Source organism: Acomys russatus, chromosome 25, assembly GCF_903995435.1.
Source record: "Acomys russatus chromosome 25, mAcoRus1.1, whole genome shotgun sequence".
Taxonomy (NCBI): Eukaryota; Metazoa; Chordata; class Mammalia; order Rodentia; family Muridae; genus Acomys; species Acomys russatus.
This window is the reverse complement of record NC_067161.1, coordinates 14,538,116-14,559,077: the sequence shown is the minus strand read 5'-3', so window position 1 is coordinate 14,559,077 and position 20,962 is coordinate 14,538,116. Positions and strand designations below refer to the sequence as shown.

General features: G+C 40.1%; 1 protein-coding gene across 2 annotated transcripts in view; it reads left to right on the top strand.

The window, feature by feature from the left end:
- Nucleotides 1–20,962, top strand: part of Crebrf (CREB3 regulatory factor) — a 51,112-nt gene that overhangs the window by 2,113 nt on the left and 28,037 nt on the right. For both annotated transcript variants that reach the window (XM_051167386.1, XM_051167385.1), the window contains exons 2-6: nt 270–395; nt 2,672–3,758; nt 16,574–16,768; nt 18,377–18,566; nt 20,190–20,263. In XM_051167386.1, coding sequence (XP_051023343.1) covers nt 270–395; nt 2,672–3,758; nt 16,574–16,768; nt 18,377–18,566; nt 20,190–20,263 — 1,672 coding nt within the window. The remainder of the gene's footprint in view (nt 1–269; nt 396–2,671; nt 3,759–16,573; nt 16,769–18,376; nt 18,567–20,189; nt 20,264–20,962) is intronic.

The window sequence follows — 20,962 nt, the reverse complement described above, 5'->3', positions numbered from 1 at the left end:
TGTTGTATGCTGTCTCTAATGACCAAACTTCAGTTTTTAGAAGTTGTTAAGATTTACTGTTCTGTTTTTGTTTTTGTTTTCTATACATCTTGGCCCTCTTCTTGTAGAGGTCCATGTTCAGTGCTAGGAAAGCTCTTGGTATGCTATACAGAAGAGACAAAGTTATTTCCCGAAATAAATTATGTACCAGGGTAAGGATGCATTTATGTGTAGTAAGTTGAACTTGAAGCTGTCTTTAACCTCCTAATGTGAAAATGGTTTTGTTGTAGCCCAGTGTAAGCGGAATGGACCCACCTTTTGGGGATGCCTTTCGAAGCCACACCTTTTCAGAACAGACTCTGATGAGCACAGATCTTTTAGCCAACAGTTCTGATCCAGATTTCATGTATGAGCTGGTAAGCAACATTTTCTTTGTTTTTGTTTTAAGTATTTGAATCAAAATGGTATCATAGAGTTTTTATTTATGAACGCCTGAAAAGAAAAAACAATATACATGATAATGGGGGCTTACACAGGTAAAACCATTACCCAAGAGGCTGAGGCAGGAGGATTGTGGGGGGCACACTGACCTGGTTTTAAGAAAAGAAAAAGGATGTAACTAGTGGCCAGGTTTGATTCTTGTGACTAAGTCTGGTAATTTTAGAAAGATACCCAAATTGATAAAAGTAGTATATGAAGAGATTATCTGCCCTCAAGTCCAATTGTTCATGAAGAAAGTAAGCTGTGTGTGTGTGATACACTAAACTGCTAAATTGCTTTTTTGCTTACAAATTAAATAATGATACTTGCACAATATATATGGTAGAGACGGTAAGACAAGTTAGCAACTCCAAGCAGTGTCATAGTGTATTGATCTGTTTCTGAAGTAGACACAAAATTCCCAAGGGAAAAAAAATATTTTCTTTTGTGTGTGGGGGTGTGTGGGGGTATTTTGCCTGCATGTGTCTGTGCACTATATATGTGCAGTACCCATGGAGGCCAAAAGAGGGTGTGTGATTCCGTGGAACTGGAAAGTTTCGAGCTACCGGGTGTGCTAGGAATGGAACCAAGGGCCTCTGCAAGAGCAGCAAGTGCTCTAGCTGCAACCCCACCCCACACCCCCCCCTTTTTTTTCTTTTTAAAGGCAGGATCTCACCTTGTAGCCTTTGCTGGCCTGGAACTTGCTATGTAGACTAGGCTGACCTCAAACCTCACAGACACTTGGGTACTTCTGCCTTATGAGTTCTTGGATTAAAGGTTTATGCCACTATGCCTAGCCCAAAGGTGGGAAGATGACACATATTTTAACTCTGCACTGTGTCCAAGGAAGCCAGAGGCGTCAGATCTCCCTGGAGCTGGGAGTTAAAGGTGATTGTGAGCAAAACCTAGTTCTTTAGAAAAGCAGTAAGTGCTCTTAACTGCTGAGTCATTTTTAGCCCTAATTTAAGCACCACAGAAATGCTGAAAAACTGTGAAGTTGAGTGCATAAGTCTGTGGATTCATAAAAGCATTGAATTCTATAAAAGTAAGGTACGACATTTAAAAAGTACTTAAGTGAAGCTACTCATATATAGAAGAGACACACACAGCCCAACATAAAATAAAAAACACAGACTGAAAATCCAATGAAACAAAGTTAACTGGAAAACTAAAAATCCATTTCCTTTCTGAGCCTCCACTCTTCAGATTTTCCCCAAAAGGTAACCACTGATAGCATACAGATGAATATGTAAACATTTGAATATGCTTTTGACTTTTGATGGATGATATACTTTAGTTTGTCCCCCCCCCCCAACATTTATTTAGTTTGTGTGTGTCTGCACACATGTCACAGTGTATGTGTTGAGGTCAGATGATAACTGAGAATGGGTTTTTCCTTGCATCGAGTAGGTCCCAAGGGTTGGACTGAGATCAGACTTGGCATTAAGCCTGTTTACCTACTGAGCCTTCCCTTCAGCTGGAGTTTGCTTTTTCTAAACATAAAAATATGTGATGGATAGCCTTTTGTGCTAGTGCATTAGGGCTCAGCTTCATTTTCCATGACAGTAGGATGTAACTACATTTTATTTTTTGTTTGTTGAGACAGGGTTTTACCATGTAACTCTGCTAGTCTGGAAGTTGCTGTGTAGACCAGGCTGGTCTCACATTCACATAGATCATCCCGCTTCTGCCTTCTGAGTGGATTAGAGGTGTGTGCCACCACTCCTGGCATTCACTACTTCATAGAGCCACATCTTGGCAGTGCATGAGGAATATTTGACTTCCCGTGCCAAGAATTGTTACCTAGGTCTTACACTAGGTTTATTAATTTTACAGTTAACTTTTAGTACTCTCCCAGCTCTTTGCCTCCATATTTAATTCCCTTATTAAGCTGGGGTATTCTGTGATGAAGATAAAGTCTTCAATGTCTGCTTTTTACTTGGAGTTAATTTCTAAAGAGCACCTCTAAAATCACAAGCAGCTTTAATGTTTGGGCCCATACTTTACCCTCTCAAAGAATGAATTTTCCCACTTTTTCTTGCCCAGTAAAATGAAGGTGCATACATCTAAGAGGAAGGTATCATGTCAGTAGCTTTTATCTTAAAACAGACCAAAGGTAGAGGGTTTATTTTGATATTTGCAGGTGTGGATGGAGGTGAATATTTTCTTCCTAAAGCATGGTATGTGACTTCCCGTTTTAAACCTTCCTCAGGATAGAGAGATGAACTATCAGCAGAATCCTAGAGACAACTTCCTTTCTTTGGAAGACTGCAAAGACATTGAAAATCTGGAGTCTTTCACAGATGTCCTGGATAACGAGGATGCCTTAACCTCAAACTGGGAACAGTGGGATACATATTGTGAAGACTTGACTAAGTATACCAAACTAACCAGCTGTGACATCTGGGGGACAAAAGAAGTGGATTACCTGGGTCTTGATGACTTTTCTAGCCCTTATCAAGATGAAGAGGTCATAAGTAAAACTCCAACCTTGGCCCAGCTTAATAGTGAGGACTCGCAATCTGTTTCTGATTCCCTTTATTATCCTGATTCACTCTTCAGTGTCAAACAAAATCCCTTGCCCCCTTCATTCCCTAGTAAAAAGATCACAAGTAGAGCAGCTGCCCCTGTATGTTCTTCAAAGACACTTCAGGCTGAGGTCCCATCATCAGACTGTGTCCAAAAAGCAAGTAAACCTACTTCAAGCACACAGATCATGGTGAAGACCAACATGTATCACAACGAAAAGGTGAATTTTCATGTTGAATGTAAAGACTATGTAAAAAAAGCAAAGGTCAAGATCAACCCTGTGCAACAGGGCCGGCCCTTGCTGAGCCAGGCACACACAGATGCTGCAAAGGAGAACACCTGCTACTGTGGAGCTGTGGCAAAGAGACAGGAGAAAAGGGGGATGGAGCCTCATCAGGGTCATGGCACTCCTGCTTTGCCTTTCAGAGAAACCCAGGAACTATTACTTAGTCCTCTGCCCCAGGATGGTCCTGGGTCAGTTGCCACAGCAGAGAGTGGCAGCCTTTCTGCCAGCATTTCTGTTTCAGATTCATCCCAGAAAAAAGAAGAGCACAATTATTCTCTTTTTGTCTCTGACAATATGAGAGAACAGCCAACCAAATGCAGTCCTGAAGATGATGAGGATGATGAAGATGATATTGATGATGAGGACCATGATGAAGGGTTTGGCAGTGAGCATGAGCTTTCTGAAAATGAAGAGGAAGAAGAAGAGGAAGAGGATTATGAGGATGACAGAGATGATGATATTAGTGACACGTTCTCTGAACCAGGTATAACTCTGAGAGCTTACTAAATTGACCTTTCTACTCCCTGTTTGAAATAGGAAGCTTTTTTAGTTTGGGGATTAAATAACTTAATGTCTTTATTTGGATCAAGAGTAGCTTTTTCTATTCACGTGGTTCTAAGACCATTATTTATGTTTAGGATCATTTGTGCCTATGTCATAGTTTGTATCTTGGTTCTTTGAGATATTTTTTGTTGTTGTTGAGTGACCTACTTTGCTCTACCCTCTTGAGACATAAGTAAAGATGACAAGAGTATGTTGGTTTAAAATATATTGCACTGTTTTGCATATGCCCCTCTACTGTGGCTAAGATAGGGGTATACAGAATAGTGAACCGAGTGATGTCAGCTCATATCACTCATACTTACACTAACCAAAGATTCCTCAGTGAACAGTTTGAAGGCAAGCCTTTTCTTCGTGTCTGCTGTATTTTATTAGGAAAATATATGCTATGTCAGGTGTGGTGCATGCCTGTAATCTCAACATTTGAATGCAGAGGCAGGAGGATCACCGCAGTGTGAGGTCAGCCTGGTCTGTGTAGTTGGTACCAGGCTAGTCAGGACTACATATTTGTGTACAGTACATCCAAATAAAAGGGGAAAAGAAACAGACTCTCTGGGGAGCTGGTTCACTTCAGCATTTACATGTTTGGGCTGTAGCCACTATTGGCTGACAATATTTATAAAAATTTTACGGCCAACTGGCAAACAGTTAAAAATACACAAAGATGTAAAGATTTTCAAGTTTATGCAAAAACGACTTGCTCCAAAATTAGTCTTGATACTAATAATTCTGCATAAAACCAGTTAAAGATGAAACTTTATAAGTTATCAGAGAGTTCTTCTTTTAAACATGGTGGGCTTTGGCATTTCAAGCACTCTAAATGTTGACATTTTTCTGAAACTTTGGACAATAACTATGTCATAGTGCAGAATTGTATCTGTGTGCCTGTATGTGTGCGGAAGTGGATGTTTCTGTGCAAGCACATGTGGGTGGGGGGTGGGTGCCCTGATGCAGCATTGTGTTAAACCCTGGCCTCACATATGCTAGGTAAGTCTACCTCTGAGTCACACCCTTCCAAAGTGCTCTTACTCATCAAATATTTCCTCATTTTAGATAATTTTTAAAATTCAGATGCTTAGATTTATGCATTTGATACCACAAGTTGTTTGGTTTGGTAGTTTTAATGTATGTAAACAGAACTTCAGGTTTATTGTCAAGGAAAAGGCTTTATACCTTTTCCCCCCTTTGGTTTACTTTAGAATACTAGATAATCTATATAGAATTATCTTTTCTCTTTGCCATGACCCTATTTCCCATAGTATATTAATAAAATCTCTATTGTTGTTTAAGGGATAGTAGGGGTAATATCTCTCTCTCTCTCTCTCTCTCTCTCTCTCTCTCTCTCTCTCTCTCTCTCTCTCTCTCTCTCTCTCTCTCTCTCCTTTCTGTCTTTCGATTTTTTGAGAAAGGGTTTCTCTGGGTAGCCTTGGCTGTCCTGGGTGCTTTGTAGACTAGGCTGGCCTCAAATGCACAGAGATCCACCTGCCTCTGCCTCCCAAGTGCTGGAATTAAAGGCGTGCACTACCACGCCTGACTAGTAAGAGTAATTTTTGTAGGTCTGTCGCTGTTCTGGTGTGGCTCCTAAAGTCTGGTAGATTAGATCTAAGCGTGAGTATAGAATCCAGTCAAATCCTAAGGGAGTGTAAGCACAGTTCTTAGGTAACTAAGGGGAATGGAATGCGGGGAGGAAGTGCCTTCTCCAGTGGTGCTTACACACAGATGGGTCCCAGGATCAGTAAATTTTAGCATTGCCAAGGCAAGTGGTGGCTATGCTGTTCATGCATATTGGTTGTGATTTTGCTTTTCCTCGACTTTGTGCTACTTCATTGAGATATATTTATTATACTTAGAATGGTATTTTGATACACTTATTAAATTTTTATCCCATACTAATTAACATATCCATCACTTAACATAATTAATTATGTTTCTTTTTTTGAATATTAACTACATTCACTCTGCTGTCTGTACATTACATTTCTAGAACTTACTCTGCAAAACAGAAATTTGTTCTTTGACCAGAACCTCACATGTCCACATGTCTTCAGCACCTGACAACCATGCTCTCTGCTTCTGTGTGTTTGACTTTAGATCCCACATGTGGAAATTTTGCAGTCTGTCTTTTTGAGCCTGTTCTGTTTTACTTGGCATAATAAGTAAATTCATCTTGTCATAAACGTAAGCTTTATATTCTGTGTATTTGCATTTTTGTATCTATACATTCACCTTGGATGTTAGGGAGTATTGTGAATGTAGGAGTGCAGGTAGATTTCAGGAGAATGCTATTTATTTTTATTAATTTTTTGAGACATGGTCTTATTATGTAGCCCAGGTTGTTCTGAACTTGCTACACCGACCAGCCTGGCCTCCACCTCACAAGAGATCTGCATACCTCTGTCTCCATGTCTTCTGATTAAAGGTATGCACCTGGCCTTTTAAAACAAGCCAAAACGAGATCTATTTTTATTATTTTAAACTCTGTTTTGAGAGGCTAGGGAGATGGCTTAGTGGTTAGGAACATTTTTGTTGCAGTTGCAGAGGACCTGGATTTAGTTTCCAGCACCCAAGAAGTGGCTTACAACCACTTATAACTCCAGTTCAGGAGGGCCAATGCCCTCTTCTGACCTCCTTGAGCACCAGGCACACATGTGGTCTGCATATGTACATGCAGGCAGAACACTCATACACATAAAATAAATAAACAAATCTTAATTTAAAAAAATTATGTGTATGTCTGCATGTGGGTATGTTCACCAGAGCCTAGGTGCTTTCAGAGGCCAGAGGTGTCAAGATTCCTTGGATTTGGAGTTACAGGCAGTTCTGAGCCGCCCGACATGGGTATTGAGACTCCATCTCAGGTCTTCTAAAAGAGACTGCTGAGCTATTTCTTCAAGCCTCTTTCCAGGGAGGTGGGATTACTGGATCATTTGGAACTTTTATTTTTATATAGTTACTTTAGGTGTTGGTACTCAAACTTGTGGCCTTGTGTATTCTGTGCTGGGTAACTACTCTGCTACTGAGCTCTATCTGTAGCCACTGGTTTCTGTGTTGTTTTTCTGTAATGGGCATCAAACTCTGGTTGTTGCATGTGCTAGACAAGCCCTGTATCACTGGGTCACACCCCCCCATCCCAGCCCTGGCCTGCCGTTTTTGAGCAAGGGTCTGGCTATCTACTTTATACTGGCACTGGAGTATGTAACCTGGGCTGGTCTCTATTTTGGGGCCCTCTTGCAGTACAACCTCCTGAGCACTGGGCTTGCAGGTTTGTGCTGCCATGCCAGGCTATTTTCACTTTTTTGATGAACTTCCATTCTCCTTTCCATATGACTGTACCAGTTTACATTTTTACCAACAATGAAACAAGAGCCCTATCTCCTCAATAATAGTTGCTGTCCAACTTCTGAGGTGTCATTATGACCAATGTGGTGTAGTGTCTCTGATTTTTATTTGTGTTTTGTTGATGATTAGTGGTATTGAGACTGTTTTCATATACTTGTTGGTCATTTGGATATCTTTTGAGATATGTCTATGTAGGTCCTTTATTTTGTTTGTAAGATGGGCTATCTTCTTTTTAATATTTTAAATATTAACTCAATATTGGATATACTGTTAGCATATATTTTATACATTTTATAGGCTGTCTCTTTACTGTTTTGGTTAGTTTTGTTGTTCACAAACTTTTTAGCTTGATGAAATCCCATTCCTCGTTTCTACTTGCACTGTCTATGCTTATGGAGTTTTTACTCCTAAGATTTTCATCTTCCAGATCAGTATCAAGAAGCTTCCTCCTGTGTTTCCTTCCATCAGCTTGGTTACTTGAGGTGGATCCATGGCCTTCCCCATTCTGGCTCTATATTCTCCTTACTTTCTCCTGCTTCTTCCTCCTTACTCCTCCCTCTATCTCTTTTTTTCTTCTTGATACTTCCTCTTCTCCTTTCTTCTGGGGTTTGCCTCCACATTAAACTGGAGGCACTTTTTAAAAATAATTATTTTTATTTTATGTGCATTGATATTTTGTCTGCATGTATGTCTGTGTGAGGGTGTCAAATCTTGGAGTTATAGACAGTTGTGAGGTGCCAAGTGGGTGCTGGGAATTGAATTGGGTCCTTTGGAAGAGCAGTCAATGCTCTTAACTGCTGAGCCATCTCTCCAGTCTCGGGAGGTCCTTTTTTTACTCAAACTTCCTAAAACAAACAACTTTTGTGTGTTAAATGTGCAAATCTCTACACTTGTGTAAAAAGAAAAGGAAAAACTTAATTGGCCTTTGCTATTGTTCTGTAGGATCTATTTGTCCCTCCCTCCTTCTCTCTGCTGTTTTCTCTCTTACCACAAGGTCTTACTGTATTGTCCTGGCTGGCCTGATGCTTGCTATGTAGCACAGGGTTTTCTTAAATTCATGGCAGTCCTCCTGCCATAGACATTTGAATGCTGGATTACAAACAAGAACGACCATGTCTGCCAGTAAAATTCTTAAAACATTATTTTTTGTTGTTGTTGTATCAATTTGTGTGTGTGTGTGTGTGTATGTATGTGTGTTGTCGGAAGTAAAAAAAATGATATGGTTTCACCCTTCATATGTTTATGAGACTAGTTTAGTTTTTTAGCTTAAGTTAACAATCTATCCTGGAGAATACTGTTTATTCTCTAAGTGAACGTGTTGTTCACTGCTGTGGGGTGGAAACTTTGGTGTATGGTCCATGTTGTCTTTAATGTTGCCCAACTCTGCTATATCCTTACTCATTCTTTCTGGTAATCACCATTGAAGATGGTAGTATTTAAGTCCCTCACCACTAGACTATACATTCTTTTCTTCTCAGTAATGTTACTATTTGCTTTATATTATAGGTATTTTATCTTCTTGATGAATTAACAGTTTTATCAGTATGGACAGCTCTTCTTTGTCTTTAGTGATAGTTTGTTGCTTAAAGTCTGCTCCAAGTCTGGCACCCACAGTGTCATGGACCACCTTCCCATCTCACTTTGATTTCAGTGTCTCTTTTGTCTGTGATTTGCTACGTACCTTAGGCTGGCATTGAACGTGTGTCCTCTTGCCTTAGCCTCCCAAGTTCTGGATTAGAGGCATTTCCCTTCACTTTGTATTTGTGTTTAATGTTGATAGGTAAGGATTTACTCAATTTGTATAATTTACTCAATTTCTGACTGTCTGCATGTAGTTTTTGAGGTGCTGGGAACAAACCTAGGGACTTGCATATGCCAGGGAAGTAAGTATTCTATCACTGTGGTATACTCCCAATCTTTGTAGTTCTTTGATTTTTAAAAAAAGATTTATTTTTTTATATACAGTATGCTGTGCTGCATGTACACCTCCATACCAGAAGAGGGCACCAGATCTCATTATAGATGGCTGTGAGCCACCATGTGGTTGCTGGGAATTGAGCTCAGGACCTCTGGAAGAGCAGTCAGTGCTCTTAACCATCGAGCTGTCTCTCCAGCCCCTTTGATATTCTCATTGATATGTTCTTATTCCCCCCTTCTTTCTCTCTCTGCCTCTCTTTGTGTGTGTGTGTCTCTCTCTGTGTGTGACTGTCTTTGTCATGCACACAAGACTATATACTGAATACATTCCCCTAATACCCTACCTAGTACAGCAGTTCTTAACCTGTAGGTCATGACCACTTTAAGGATCCCATATCCAGTCTCCTGTATATTAGATATTTGCATTATGATTCATAACTAGCAAATTTACAGTTATAAAATAGCAATGAAATAGTCTTGTGGTTGGAGGTTACCACACCGTGAGGCACTGCTTTAAAAGATCACAGCATTAGGAAGGTTCTGCCTTACTGCTCCCTTATCTCTGCTCTTCCCCTTCCTGCCTAGTTCCCCTTATTCCAGTGGTATCACTTGTACTTGCGTGTCATTTATGATTTTATTTGTGTGTGTAAAATCTAGGAACACCAAACGAGAGAAAACATATACGTGTCCTTATACGTTCATGGGATTTATCTTTCTCCCTAGGTCAGAGTATTCCTTCAGGTGTTTTCTGTATGTTTTGGTGGTCAACAATTTCTTTAGCCTGTTTTTTATCATTTTAAAAACTAGCTAGTATTCTTGGTCTCTGTTGACTTCCTTTTTTATTTAGCTGTTTGTGTTCTCTTGGAATTCATTCAGGAATTTGTTAATGTCTTTTTGTTTCTTTAAACATACTTATAATTGTTCTCTGGATTTCTTTGTGGAGTTTCATCTAATTCAATGTCATTGGAGGATGTTATTGTGGGATTGATCAAATTTGGAGGGGGCATTTTGCCTTTTATTTGTTGTTTTCATATTTTTGCATAGAGATTTATGCATCTGGCTTTAGGTTGTTGGTTGATTTTTTTCTTTTTGAATCATTCTTTTCTAGTAGAAATGTTTAAAATATTTAAGAAAGACTTGGTCATAACAGGATTAAGATGCCATTTTGCTTGCTATACTGGTGTTTGGTGCACTAGTTAAGTCCTCAGGACTCTGAAAATAAAATACTGTTTGCAGAAAAAAAGGTCACTAGAAAATACCAGCCTACTATGAATTTACAGTAAAATAACAATCACCCCTTAAGCTCTGGTTATTTTAGGAAATAAAGGAATACTGATAGCACAATAGACTAAGATGTAAGTTACTGTCAGATGAGTAGAAGTGAAGAAAAGAGTTAGTGATTAATATCAAGCTGATGAATAAAAAATAGAAGAAGGAAAAGTGAAGAGAGAAGGAGCATAATGAGCCAGATTGCATGAAGGAGAATGAAATAACAATGTAAAGACATGCAATCAGAGTAATCTAAAAGATTCCCAGGTCCCAGGAGATTGAGATTAGGGACTGTGCACATCAGGCTAGCCTGTATTCTTTGGGAAAACACGTGAAATGGAAAAGGAAAAGAGAATAGAGGCTTAGAGGGGAAGAGAAACAAGGAGGACTGGAGGACTAGGAGGGAGTGAGAGGAGAACAGGAGGGCAGGCTGACTTGGCTGATGGGCACTGGGTAGTGAATGAAGAACTATAAAATGCAAAAGGAAGAGCCTGACGGGTGTAATGTCTGAGTGCAGCCTGATTGCTGGTTGCAGCCTCAACTCTCGGTGCTCCTTCCTGCTCTCCCAGATGTAAATTCTGAGTTGTTCTTCAGAGATAGGGATACAGGTTACTGCTTAGTCTTTGGCATGGTTCTTCCAGTGTCCAAGGCTGCTTGACACTTATGTCTATGTTCCTTTACCAACTCTATTCTCATGCATGTTTCTCCCTTGTTGAGGACGTTGTGGTTCTGATGCTGACTTTCTCACATGCTTTAGTCGGTCTGCTCATCAGGTTTCAGCATATAGTCCAGTAATGTTTGTCTTGGTGAACCCTTGTTCACCAAGGGTTTTGAGTTGGCAAGCTTTTTTGTTGTTGTTTTTGTTTTAGTATGTTTTTAATTTTAATTTGTTTTTATTTTGTATTTCAATGTAGCCAACTTAACCTTTTTTAAAGGTTATTATTGAGAGTAGTATGTGACTTCTTCTTTTAGCACCACCACAAAGTCGCAACACACGACGAAGGTGGCCTCCTTTGAATCTTGTGTCAGACAAAGCACATCACTCTGGAGTTGCTCACCAACAAAGATGAGCTTTTGCTGATCAGGAAGAAGTCTATCCTATCCTTCACTGAGGCCTTTATGGTTTCCATGTCTGAGAGCTCTGCATGAGTGTGATGGCCTGCCTGTAAGGGTCTTTACCAGACGCCTGTGTCTTGACATCACTTTCATTGTAGCTGGCAGATCAGAAAGGACCTCCTCTGCTTTTTATGTTTCTGCTTTCCTTTCTATTAGACTACAGATTTGGGGCCAATGTCCACTGTTTCGGATAACTGGCTTCTAGCTTTCCCCAGTTTATTCCTAGAGATTCTAACAGATCATGCTGGTATGCCCACCATGTTAGATTTGCAGTTGCAATTTTTTAAGATCACATGGGTGAACTCAAATACTGTCATTCCTCACACCACCGTTTTTATTTTCTCAGAGTTTTGAATCATATAGAGAATATAAGTTTTGTAGTTTGTCTGGTCACACCCTCTTTTCTTCCATAGTATGACTTGATTGGGAGATTGCTCTTAGTAGAATCAGGTTCTCTCCTTAGATCTAAGCAACAATGCTGCTAAATGTCTGGATAGATATGGCATTTAAGTTTATTCACTTTCAGTTGACTAGAAGTGAATCTTTTGGTTAGTATTGCGTGCACAGTTTCCCAGATGTTAGTGAATGACATACTTAAACCGTTAAATTAGCACAATTTTGCAGAACTTACTTGGGTTTAAAAAAAATTGTGGTGCAAATTATTTTTTCTTGATTTAAACTAGCAACTTGCGGGGTAAAAAAGTAAATTGTGGGTGATGAATAGGAAGACTTTTTTTAATTCCTAAAGTAAGGCTAGTTTTACTACTATCAGAGCACTACAGGGGCTGGGCTTACAAAGGCCCTCTGTGATCCCGAGATGCTGCTTCTTGGCAAATGCTGTGTAGTTGGTGTGCCTGCAAAGTTACAGCAAAGTTCCAGGAGAGGTGCAAAATAGAGTTTCAGTCCCTCTTCTGGACCAACTGCAAAGTGCTAATCGAGCCTATTCTGTAGACTGGCTACAACTGTTTGGAGGTTGTAAAAGTACATGGTTCAAGAACAAGAACTCACTCTCTTAAAAGTGAGAGCTTATTTTGTAATTCTCACTAAGCATTTTTTCATAGTGGACTTTACCTGTAGTCTGTACAAACCAAAGATGTACAATTTGAATTTGTAAATATGACATTTTAACCCCTTTTTGTTGTCATTGTTTTGCTTTTGAGACATGAGTTCTACTATAGTCCAGGCTGGTCTAGACTTGGTATATAACTATGAGTGATTTTGAACTCCTGATCCTCGCATCTCTACTTCCCAGGTACCAGGATAAAGTATACACCACCACTCTAGCTTAACTTCCTTTTAATCACATCAGCAAGGAGTGAGTTAGATAATTATGGTAATCTATCAAACAAAAAAGGAGGCTGGAGAAGGGAATCAAGAAATCACTTATTGAGACATGTTTTATTATCTTTTTGTGTTAGGAATTGTGTATATTTGGTATTAGTTATATGAAGATTAATATAACCCTTGCCTTAATAGATTTAGAGTTGAACAGATTTATTTGCTGTTAGTATTTCTCTGTCATCCCTCCCTACCATTGCAATGCTGGTGATGGAACCTTGGGTCTTCCTCATGGTATGCTAGAGCTAGGTCTACCATGGATCAGCCTCTCCAGCTCCTTCCAAAGTCTCTCACTCTTATTTTTATGTTTTGAGACAGGGTCTATCTGTAGCCCAGGCTAGCCTCAAACTCAAAAAGATCTGCTTGCCCCTGCCTCCTGAGTACTGAGATTAAAGGTGTGCACCACTACACCAGGCTCTTTCAGAGTCTCTCAATATATGTATGTGCTGTGTGGCTTGGCCAGCTAAGGATGCAGGATCATGGTTTTGTAAAACTTAACTTAGCCACAGATTCATTTTGGGTGGTGGTGGTGAGACTTCTGTTACAGAAAAATGTTTCTTGGGGCATATTTTGTGAGAAGAGTGAATGATAGCCCTGGATGTTAGGCCAGTGATGCAAACGTCATTTTTCTGCATTTTACTTGGTCACCATGACTTTTATATCGAAAAGCATGGAGACATTCTGTGAATTAGGAGTGGGGTAATGATAAATTTGTGGGACACGTTACTACAAAAGGTTGGTTCAGAAACCTCCAGCTCCTAAATGCTCCTTGGGAAAAGATTGGACACATAAGCAAATCTAATGCCTGGTTTGGGTGGAATGAAGAAATAAACATTGCTGTGACTCTGAATTTAGCGTGAAACGAGCAAGACTTTAGGCCACTAACTCAACCAGTCAGGTATGGGAGGGAAATGTGGACTCAGAGCTAGGCTCCTAGCTGACACATCTCAGTTCTGCTGATCATGCCAGGCCTCTCTCATCATGTTAGCTCGTGCAACCAAGGCAATGCCTTCCTCATGGGCTCTTAGAAACACCAAATGAATTGCAGAGTATTGAGTGAATGAAAATGTCTTGTCACCTGCACACTGGCAAATGTAGATGCTGGCTAAGAAAACGTATTGAAATGTGGAAGAAAGGGGAGTTGCTAAAGGAAGTGGAGTAAAATCTATCCTTATACTTTGGACTTGAGTAGAATTAAATGTGTAAAACACTGGTTATGGGTGCTGTTTTGGGTATGTAATCTCCGTGAGCCAGTAAGTTTTTGCTTAGCTACTGTGGAGCAAATGCCAATTAAAAATGCCTCTGCTGGTGGAATAATGTGACCCTTGCTTCTTTTCCAAAGGTGGGTTGATAAGTAGAATAAGGTAAAATCCTTTATCTGAAATAAAATATATACATTATACCATCTTTAAAGGATTTTAAATTTTCTTTTATCTTTTTGTTTGTTTGCTGTTTACATGGAGGTGCCAGAGTGCATATGTGGAAATCAGAGGACAACTTGTAGGAGTTAGTTCTCTCTATCCACCATGTGGGTCCTGGGGATCAAATTCAGGTTGTTGAATTTGGCAGCAAGTGCCTTCATCTGCTGAATCATCTCACTTGCCCTTGCACCAGTTTTTTAAAAGAGAAGAACCTAGGATTCAGTGTCTCACTGCAGTCCACATTGCTTTTAAAGAAAGTCATTCTACGTTGGTTGTGACATATTTTGGCCAGGGATGAAGTGAAACACATTCAGCGTATACAGCAGTGCATGCCTCATTATCTATTACGTATATACTCTGTGTGCCAAAAAAGGAAGACATTTAACTTCACGTTTTTCTACATTGTTGAGCCACACAGGAATGTACTATAAATGTTAGGAACAAAGCACAAAGTTTGTCTGCACCATTGCTCAGGCATCTTTCTGCTCTCTGGATTTATCTCTTTAACTACCCTGCCTCTTGGAATATAAACCTCACACATACCAAGCAAGTTCCCCAATGGTCGTGGTGGTGGTGGTAGTGGTGGTGGTGGTGGTGGTCGTCGTCGTCGTCTTCTTCTTCTTCTTCTTCTTCTTCTTCTTCTTCTTCTTCTTCTTCTTCTTCTTCTTCTTCTTCTTCTTCTTCTTCTTCCACCTCCTCCTCCTCCTCCCCCCCCTCCTCCTCCTCCTCCTCTTCCTCCTCCTTCTTTCTTCTTCTTTTTTCAGAGTTCTTTATTAAATCCTGCTCATGGATTCTGCTTCTGGTGTACCCTTGTATGAATACTTTGGGTGTATGAGTTTTGACAAATGTATATAGTCACTCATGTAATAACTGCTACAACAAGATGCAGAAAGTGCTTTGATCACTCCTAAATTCCTCTGTGTTCCTTAATAGTCATGGCTTTACTCCACCTGAACCCTGAGGGCTACAGTATCTCTTAACTTCTGCCTTTTCTAGATTTTATGTAAGTAGAATTGTACTCTGCTGATTGTGACTTGAAAGAAAACTTGATAACATTCTAGCATTCAAAGCTTTCTCTCCGTTAAGAGGCCAGCCTGGTCTACAAAGCGAGTCCAGGACAGCCAGTATTATAAGAGAAACTCTTGTCTCGAAAAAACAAAACAAAAAATGCTTTCTCCCCAATGAACAAGTGTCATGACTTTGTAGGGAAAGTTCCAGAGTCATGTTTCAGAAGAAAAATGTGATCATTTTTACTTGGTATTGTACCCTCCCCACCCCTGCTGCCTGTGGACTTCATCTCTGATCATCATTTTCTGAAAACATTTTAAGTTACCAGGCTTCTTGTACTGATTTTGTTCAACTGTTCCAGCAGCTCTGGAACCTTTCACTAGTAAGGGAGCTCTACCCTTCAATGGTATAGAAAGTACCAAGTCCACTAAAGAATTACCTAGAATGGACCTGTACATTTATTTGCTTGGGAACTGTCTTTTTGTACTTTTTCAAAAGGAGTAGAATAAAAAGTAGGAGAAAAAAAAATGACTGCTGCTTATGAAACTCAGACACTACTGTAGAAGTGTGCACAGCTCTTTAAAAGGAACACATTTAGAAGTCGCATTGTAGTATTTATAATGGCACCTTTTTATTTCCAGACTAGTAGTTTCTGTAACCAACCCCATGTAGCTAAAGCATCACACATGTAATACAGTGCATTACTCTTGTACACATGGAATAAATTTGATTTGAATTCTTCTAGGCCAGTTCTGTCTAACCCCAAACCAACGTGGTAATCTGGGGTACTTTTTTCCATAGTTGTCAGTATCGTTAATTTCAAAAATTCAAAACACACGCATATGTGTCAGTACTTCTGAGAGTATCACCAGCAGTAGCATCTTTTTTAGGCTTTGCATCCTCAACAGATTTATGGAGACATCTGGCATACTTGATTTGTAAACAGCCAGACGTCAGCAAAGTTGTGTTTCTATTGTGGTGCTGACACCATTTTTTATTAGTTTCTTAGTGTAATGGCACTTTGATTTCTATGGTAATATTTAATTGTCTTCTTAATCATGTGAAAATACAATATCTATGCTAATTTCCAAAAACTAAAGGGAAGCTCATGCCAGATACGGTGTGGTTATATGTTTGTTTATTTCTGGATAGTATGAGTTATATGATTTAATGTTTATATATATGATTTAATAGTTTTGACATGACAATGATGGAAGAAAATGTCTCAAGTTAAAAATAGATGGATTTGTTGTTGTTGTTGATGATGATGATGTTCTGAGAGTCTTATTGAATATATGAAGCTTGACAGTTGTGGGACCATGTTTTTAAGGCTATGAAAATGATTCTGTAGAGGACTTGAAGGAGATGACTTCTATATCTTCTCGGAAGAGAGGGAAAAGAAGGTACTTCTGGGAGTACAGTGAACAACTTACACCATCACAGCAAGAGAGGATTCTGAGGCCATCTGAGTGGAACCGAGACACCTTGCCAAGTAACATGTACCAGAAAAATGGCTTACATCATGGTAAGGATGGTTCAAAAAATTTAATGCCCTTTTCTCTTTTTAGGGGGTGGATTTTTTTTTTTTTTTTTTTTTTGAGACAGAGTTTTGGTATGTAGTCTCGACTGGCCTCTAACTCTCTGTGTAGCACAGAGTGGTCTTGAACTTTGACTCCTTCTGCATCATTCTTCCAGATTCAAGGACTATAAGGTATATGGCATATGCCACCATGTCTGTCTCTGTAAACAGAGCTAATGAACATTGATGCTTGGTGTGCTTGGGTTTTCAGCCTTTCACAGCCAACTGGAGAGGGCATCAAAGAGAGCTTTTTTATCACAACTGCTCCTTCTTACACATAGCCTCCAGCAGTGTGGAGAACCATCATTTCTGGTCCCCCTTTCCTCCACTTAGTCCAAGAAATGGCCAAGAGATTGTTGATTCTTGACCTGTCAAAAAACAAGCAACATATTAGGGAGAAAGCAGATGACCTTGCTCATCACACTCTTCTATTCTCATCCATCCTAGACCTAATTTGATGGGGGTGGGTTGACTTTCAAAGGTGGTGGGGAGAAAAGCAGAGTTAAAACAGGAAACCTGGTTGTGGAAAAAAGAATGGAGAGAGGAGTTTATGGGAATCAGGAGAAACTTATGGTTTAGATAGAACAAGACTGGAGTTGTGAATCCAGAAAGCTGTGATTAAGTAGACTATCGCTCTTGTTTCACATCAGCATCAAGACTCTGCCAAAAAGTCAGAGGGACGGTATAAATGAGCTCAGCACAATTATGCCACAGATTTCACTTGCTGAGCATTTTGGAAAGCAAGACCTAGCCCCTAGTGTGCTCAGGCCTTGTTTTCCTAGTCCGTGGTCTTTACTATGTCTCAGGGAATTTTTACATTCAGATTTTTCTTGAAACCAGAAAAGAAACAATAAAATTCAGTAAATAATTCCTTGTAGCTTGTGAGGAGTTAGGAAAGTTGTTGGGTGTACTGTAGTACTTGAGAGGAGTGGGTTGGGGCTGGGGTGTGGTCCAGTGGTCAGTGCTTACCTAGTATGCTTGAGGCCCTGGGTTGTTGGGTTGGGACAATTAGGAGAGGTGGAAGAGAGAGAAGAGGGAGGGGGAGGGAGCTGGAGAAGAAATTTTAAAAATAAGGTGTCCCTCACTTTTGTCTGACAACTTACATATTCCCAGTGTCACAGCTTGGTTTAGGTAAACTCCTGGATTTTTGTGTTGAGCTCGTGCCCCACGCTGAGATATAAGATACTTAGCCCTACTGGGCAGAGTTCGGACTCTGTTACACCAAGGTTCAGAGCTGGAGGAGAGCAGCACAGAGACAGCGCTGTCACAGTGAAACCAGCCTGCGACTGAGTCCAGGGCTTTGTGTATGCTAGCTAATTACTCTGTCATGTACTGGGCTACCTCCCTAGGATACTTTATTTCTCTAGCCACAGGACTAGACGGAGAAAGAGATAGACAGGCAGGCTGGCCCTTCCCAGTTAGGACGTTCTGTGTCTCCTGAGATGTACCAGGAGATCTAAAGTGAACAGTGGCTGGCTGATGGTGGTGGCTATAGAAATGCATGTCTCACTCACTAAAACGATCTAACCGAGACGCCCTTCAAATGACCTCTAGGGAAATATGCAGTTAAGAAGTCACGGAGAACTGATGTGGAAGACCTGACTCCAAACCCTAAAAAACTACTCCAGATTGGTAATGAACTACGGAAGCTGAATAAGGTGATCAGTGACCTGACTCCAGTTAGTGAGCTTCCCTTAACAGCCCGGCCACGGTCAAGGAAAGAAAAAAATAAGCTGGCTTCCAGGTAAATTTTAATGGTGCTCACCCTTGTGAACAGTCGCTAGGAGGTAAGATCTCGCAGTAGAGGTGACCTTCAGAAGTCATTATTGACTAACTGCTCTGGTGGGTGGGGTTGTTGTTGATGTTGTAGCTTAAACAAAAGATGCGTTTATGCTTTTAGGAAAAAGTTGGGGGTGGGGCAGACACAGCAAGTGCATTATATCATGGTACAACTGAAAAGCTTTAAACTGAATGTTTGCTTTTTTTGGTAAGTCAGGCTGACTGAGTTGTTTAGAATAAAATTGACTTAGGTATGCTGTTACGAGTTTGAGAAACGTATCCAGTTATATAGCCACTAGCGCAGGCAAGATATATTAACATTTTTGTCACCTTAAAAAATTATAAAGCCTAGTGGTGGTGGCACATGCCTGTAATCCCTGCACTTGAGAACCAAAGGCAGGCAGAATTCTTGAGTTTGAGGCCAGTCTGCTCTACAGAGTGAAGGGCTACAGCACAGTAGGTCTACACAGAGAAACCCTGTCTCAAAGGAAAAGAAAGGGAGGGGGAAAACAACAAGCAAACAAAACAAAATATGTCAACCAAAGTGTCTTTCAGATTAGCTCTGAGGACTGGTTGACACCCACCTGGATAGACAGAGCTGTACTTACTTCACATCCTCTACAGTTGGGGCCTTGTCTGTTGCTTTTTGCTTGTTTTATTTTTTTGTCACGTTAATAAGTGTCTATATAGCAGCTTTAGTTTTTGAATGTGTACTTAATATTTAAATGTAATTTTGGGTGAGTGGTGAGGTGTGGTTTATAATTCAGATCTTTGATAAACATCAGTAAACAAGTGACTTAGTTACTATTAAGAAACATTTGGGGGCTGGAGAAATCGTCCAGAGGTTAAAAACACTTGCTCTTCCAGGGGACTCAAATTCTGTTCCCAGTACCCACATGATGTTCACAGCAGCCTATAAGTTCAGCTCCATGAGGATCCAACAACCTTTTCTGGCCTCTGCAGGAACCTGCATACATATAACATACACTCACACCAACACAGAAATAAATAAAAATAAGTTGTTGTTCATTTGTTTGTTTTTTCAGACAGGGTTTCTCTGTGTAGCCTTGGCTGTCTTGAGCTCATTCTGTAGACCAGGCTGTCCTCAAGCTCATAGAGATCCACCTGCCTCTGCCTCCCAAATGCTGGGATTAAAGATGTACACCCCCACTGCCTGGCTAAAAATAAATCTTGAAAAAGAAAAGGACAGAAAATGCCTAATGGCTGCCACTGAGATGGCTTCAGCAGGTAAAAGTACTTGCTAACCAAGCCTCATAATCTAGGTTCAATTCTCAGATCCCACAATAGGAGAGAACCAACTTCTAAAACCTACCCTCTGCTTGCACACATGTAGCATGTTCCTGAACATTCACACATTCATATACACTCTCTTTTTCCCTAACATACAGACTCATTTACACTCTCACTCTCTAACATACACACAAGAAGAAAATTCCAAAGAGAATAATGTTTGTCTGATAGTGGCAAAAGGAAGCATATTCTTTTAAAGAATTTCTCTTATTTAAGAAAATATATTCTGAAGTCTCTTAAAAGGAAAATGAATTAATAATAACTCTTCCTTTCACAGAGCTTGTAGGCTAAAGAAGAAAGCCCAGTATGAAGCTAATAAAGTAAAGTTGTGGGGCCTCAACACTGAATACGGTAAACCTCAGTCTTTAGCTTTGTTTTCTCCTCGCCTTGCATAGTCTTCCCTGAGCTCTGCATACTGTTTAGCTCACCTCTGTTGGTGGTAGTTTTTGTTTTTGTTTTGTTGTTTTGGGTTTTTTTTTTTTTGTTTTTTTGTAGTGGGAGAAGAGTTGAGACAACACAGTCCCAGCTGTTCTGGAACTCACTGTATAGACTAGGGTGGCCTTGAACTCAGAGATGAGCCTGCCTTTGCCTTCTGAATGCTTGGATTAAAGGTGTGCTCCACACCCAGCTTGCTCTTCTGTTTTGCATTTATTTATTCAGAAAGCTATGTGCCTACTGCAGATTCATTCTTATCTATAAGAGTGACTGGCTCTGTGGTCCCTTAGACAAGCGTCACTATCCTCATAACCTCATAAGCTAATCCATGGCCAGGTCTTCCTTGTAATTGTGTTTCTAGGTTAGCTTGTGAGGTTGACTGACTTGAATATTTCCCTTCGCTTGAATTGTGTAGATCTGTGCTTTTCAGATCCACAATGGTTGCACATTGAAATCCATGTGTAGTTATTAAAATATAGATTTCTGGACTTTCTTACATCTTTTGAATTGTAGTAGAACCCAGAGTTTTCTTTTTCTTTCCTCCCTCCCTCCCTCCCTCCCTCCCTTCCTCTCTCTCTTTCTCTCTTTCTTTTTCTTTTTTTCTTTCATTGTTGT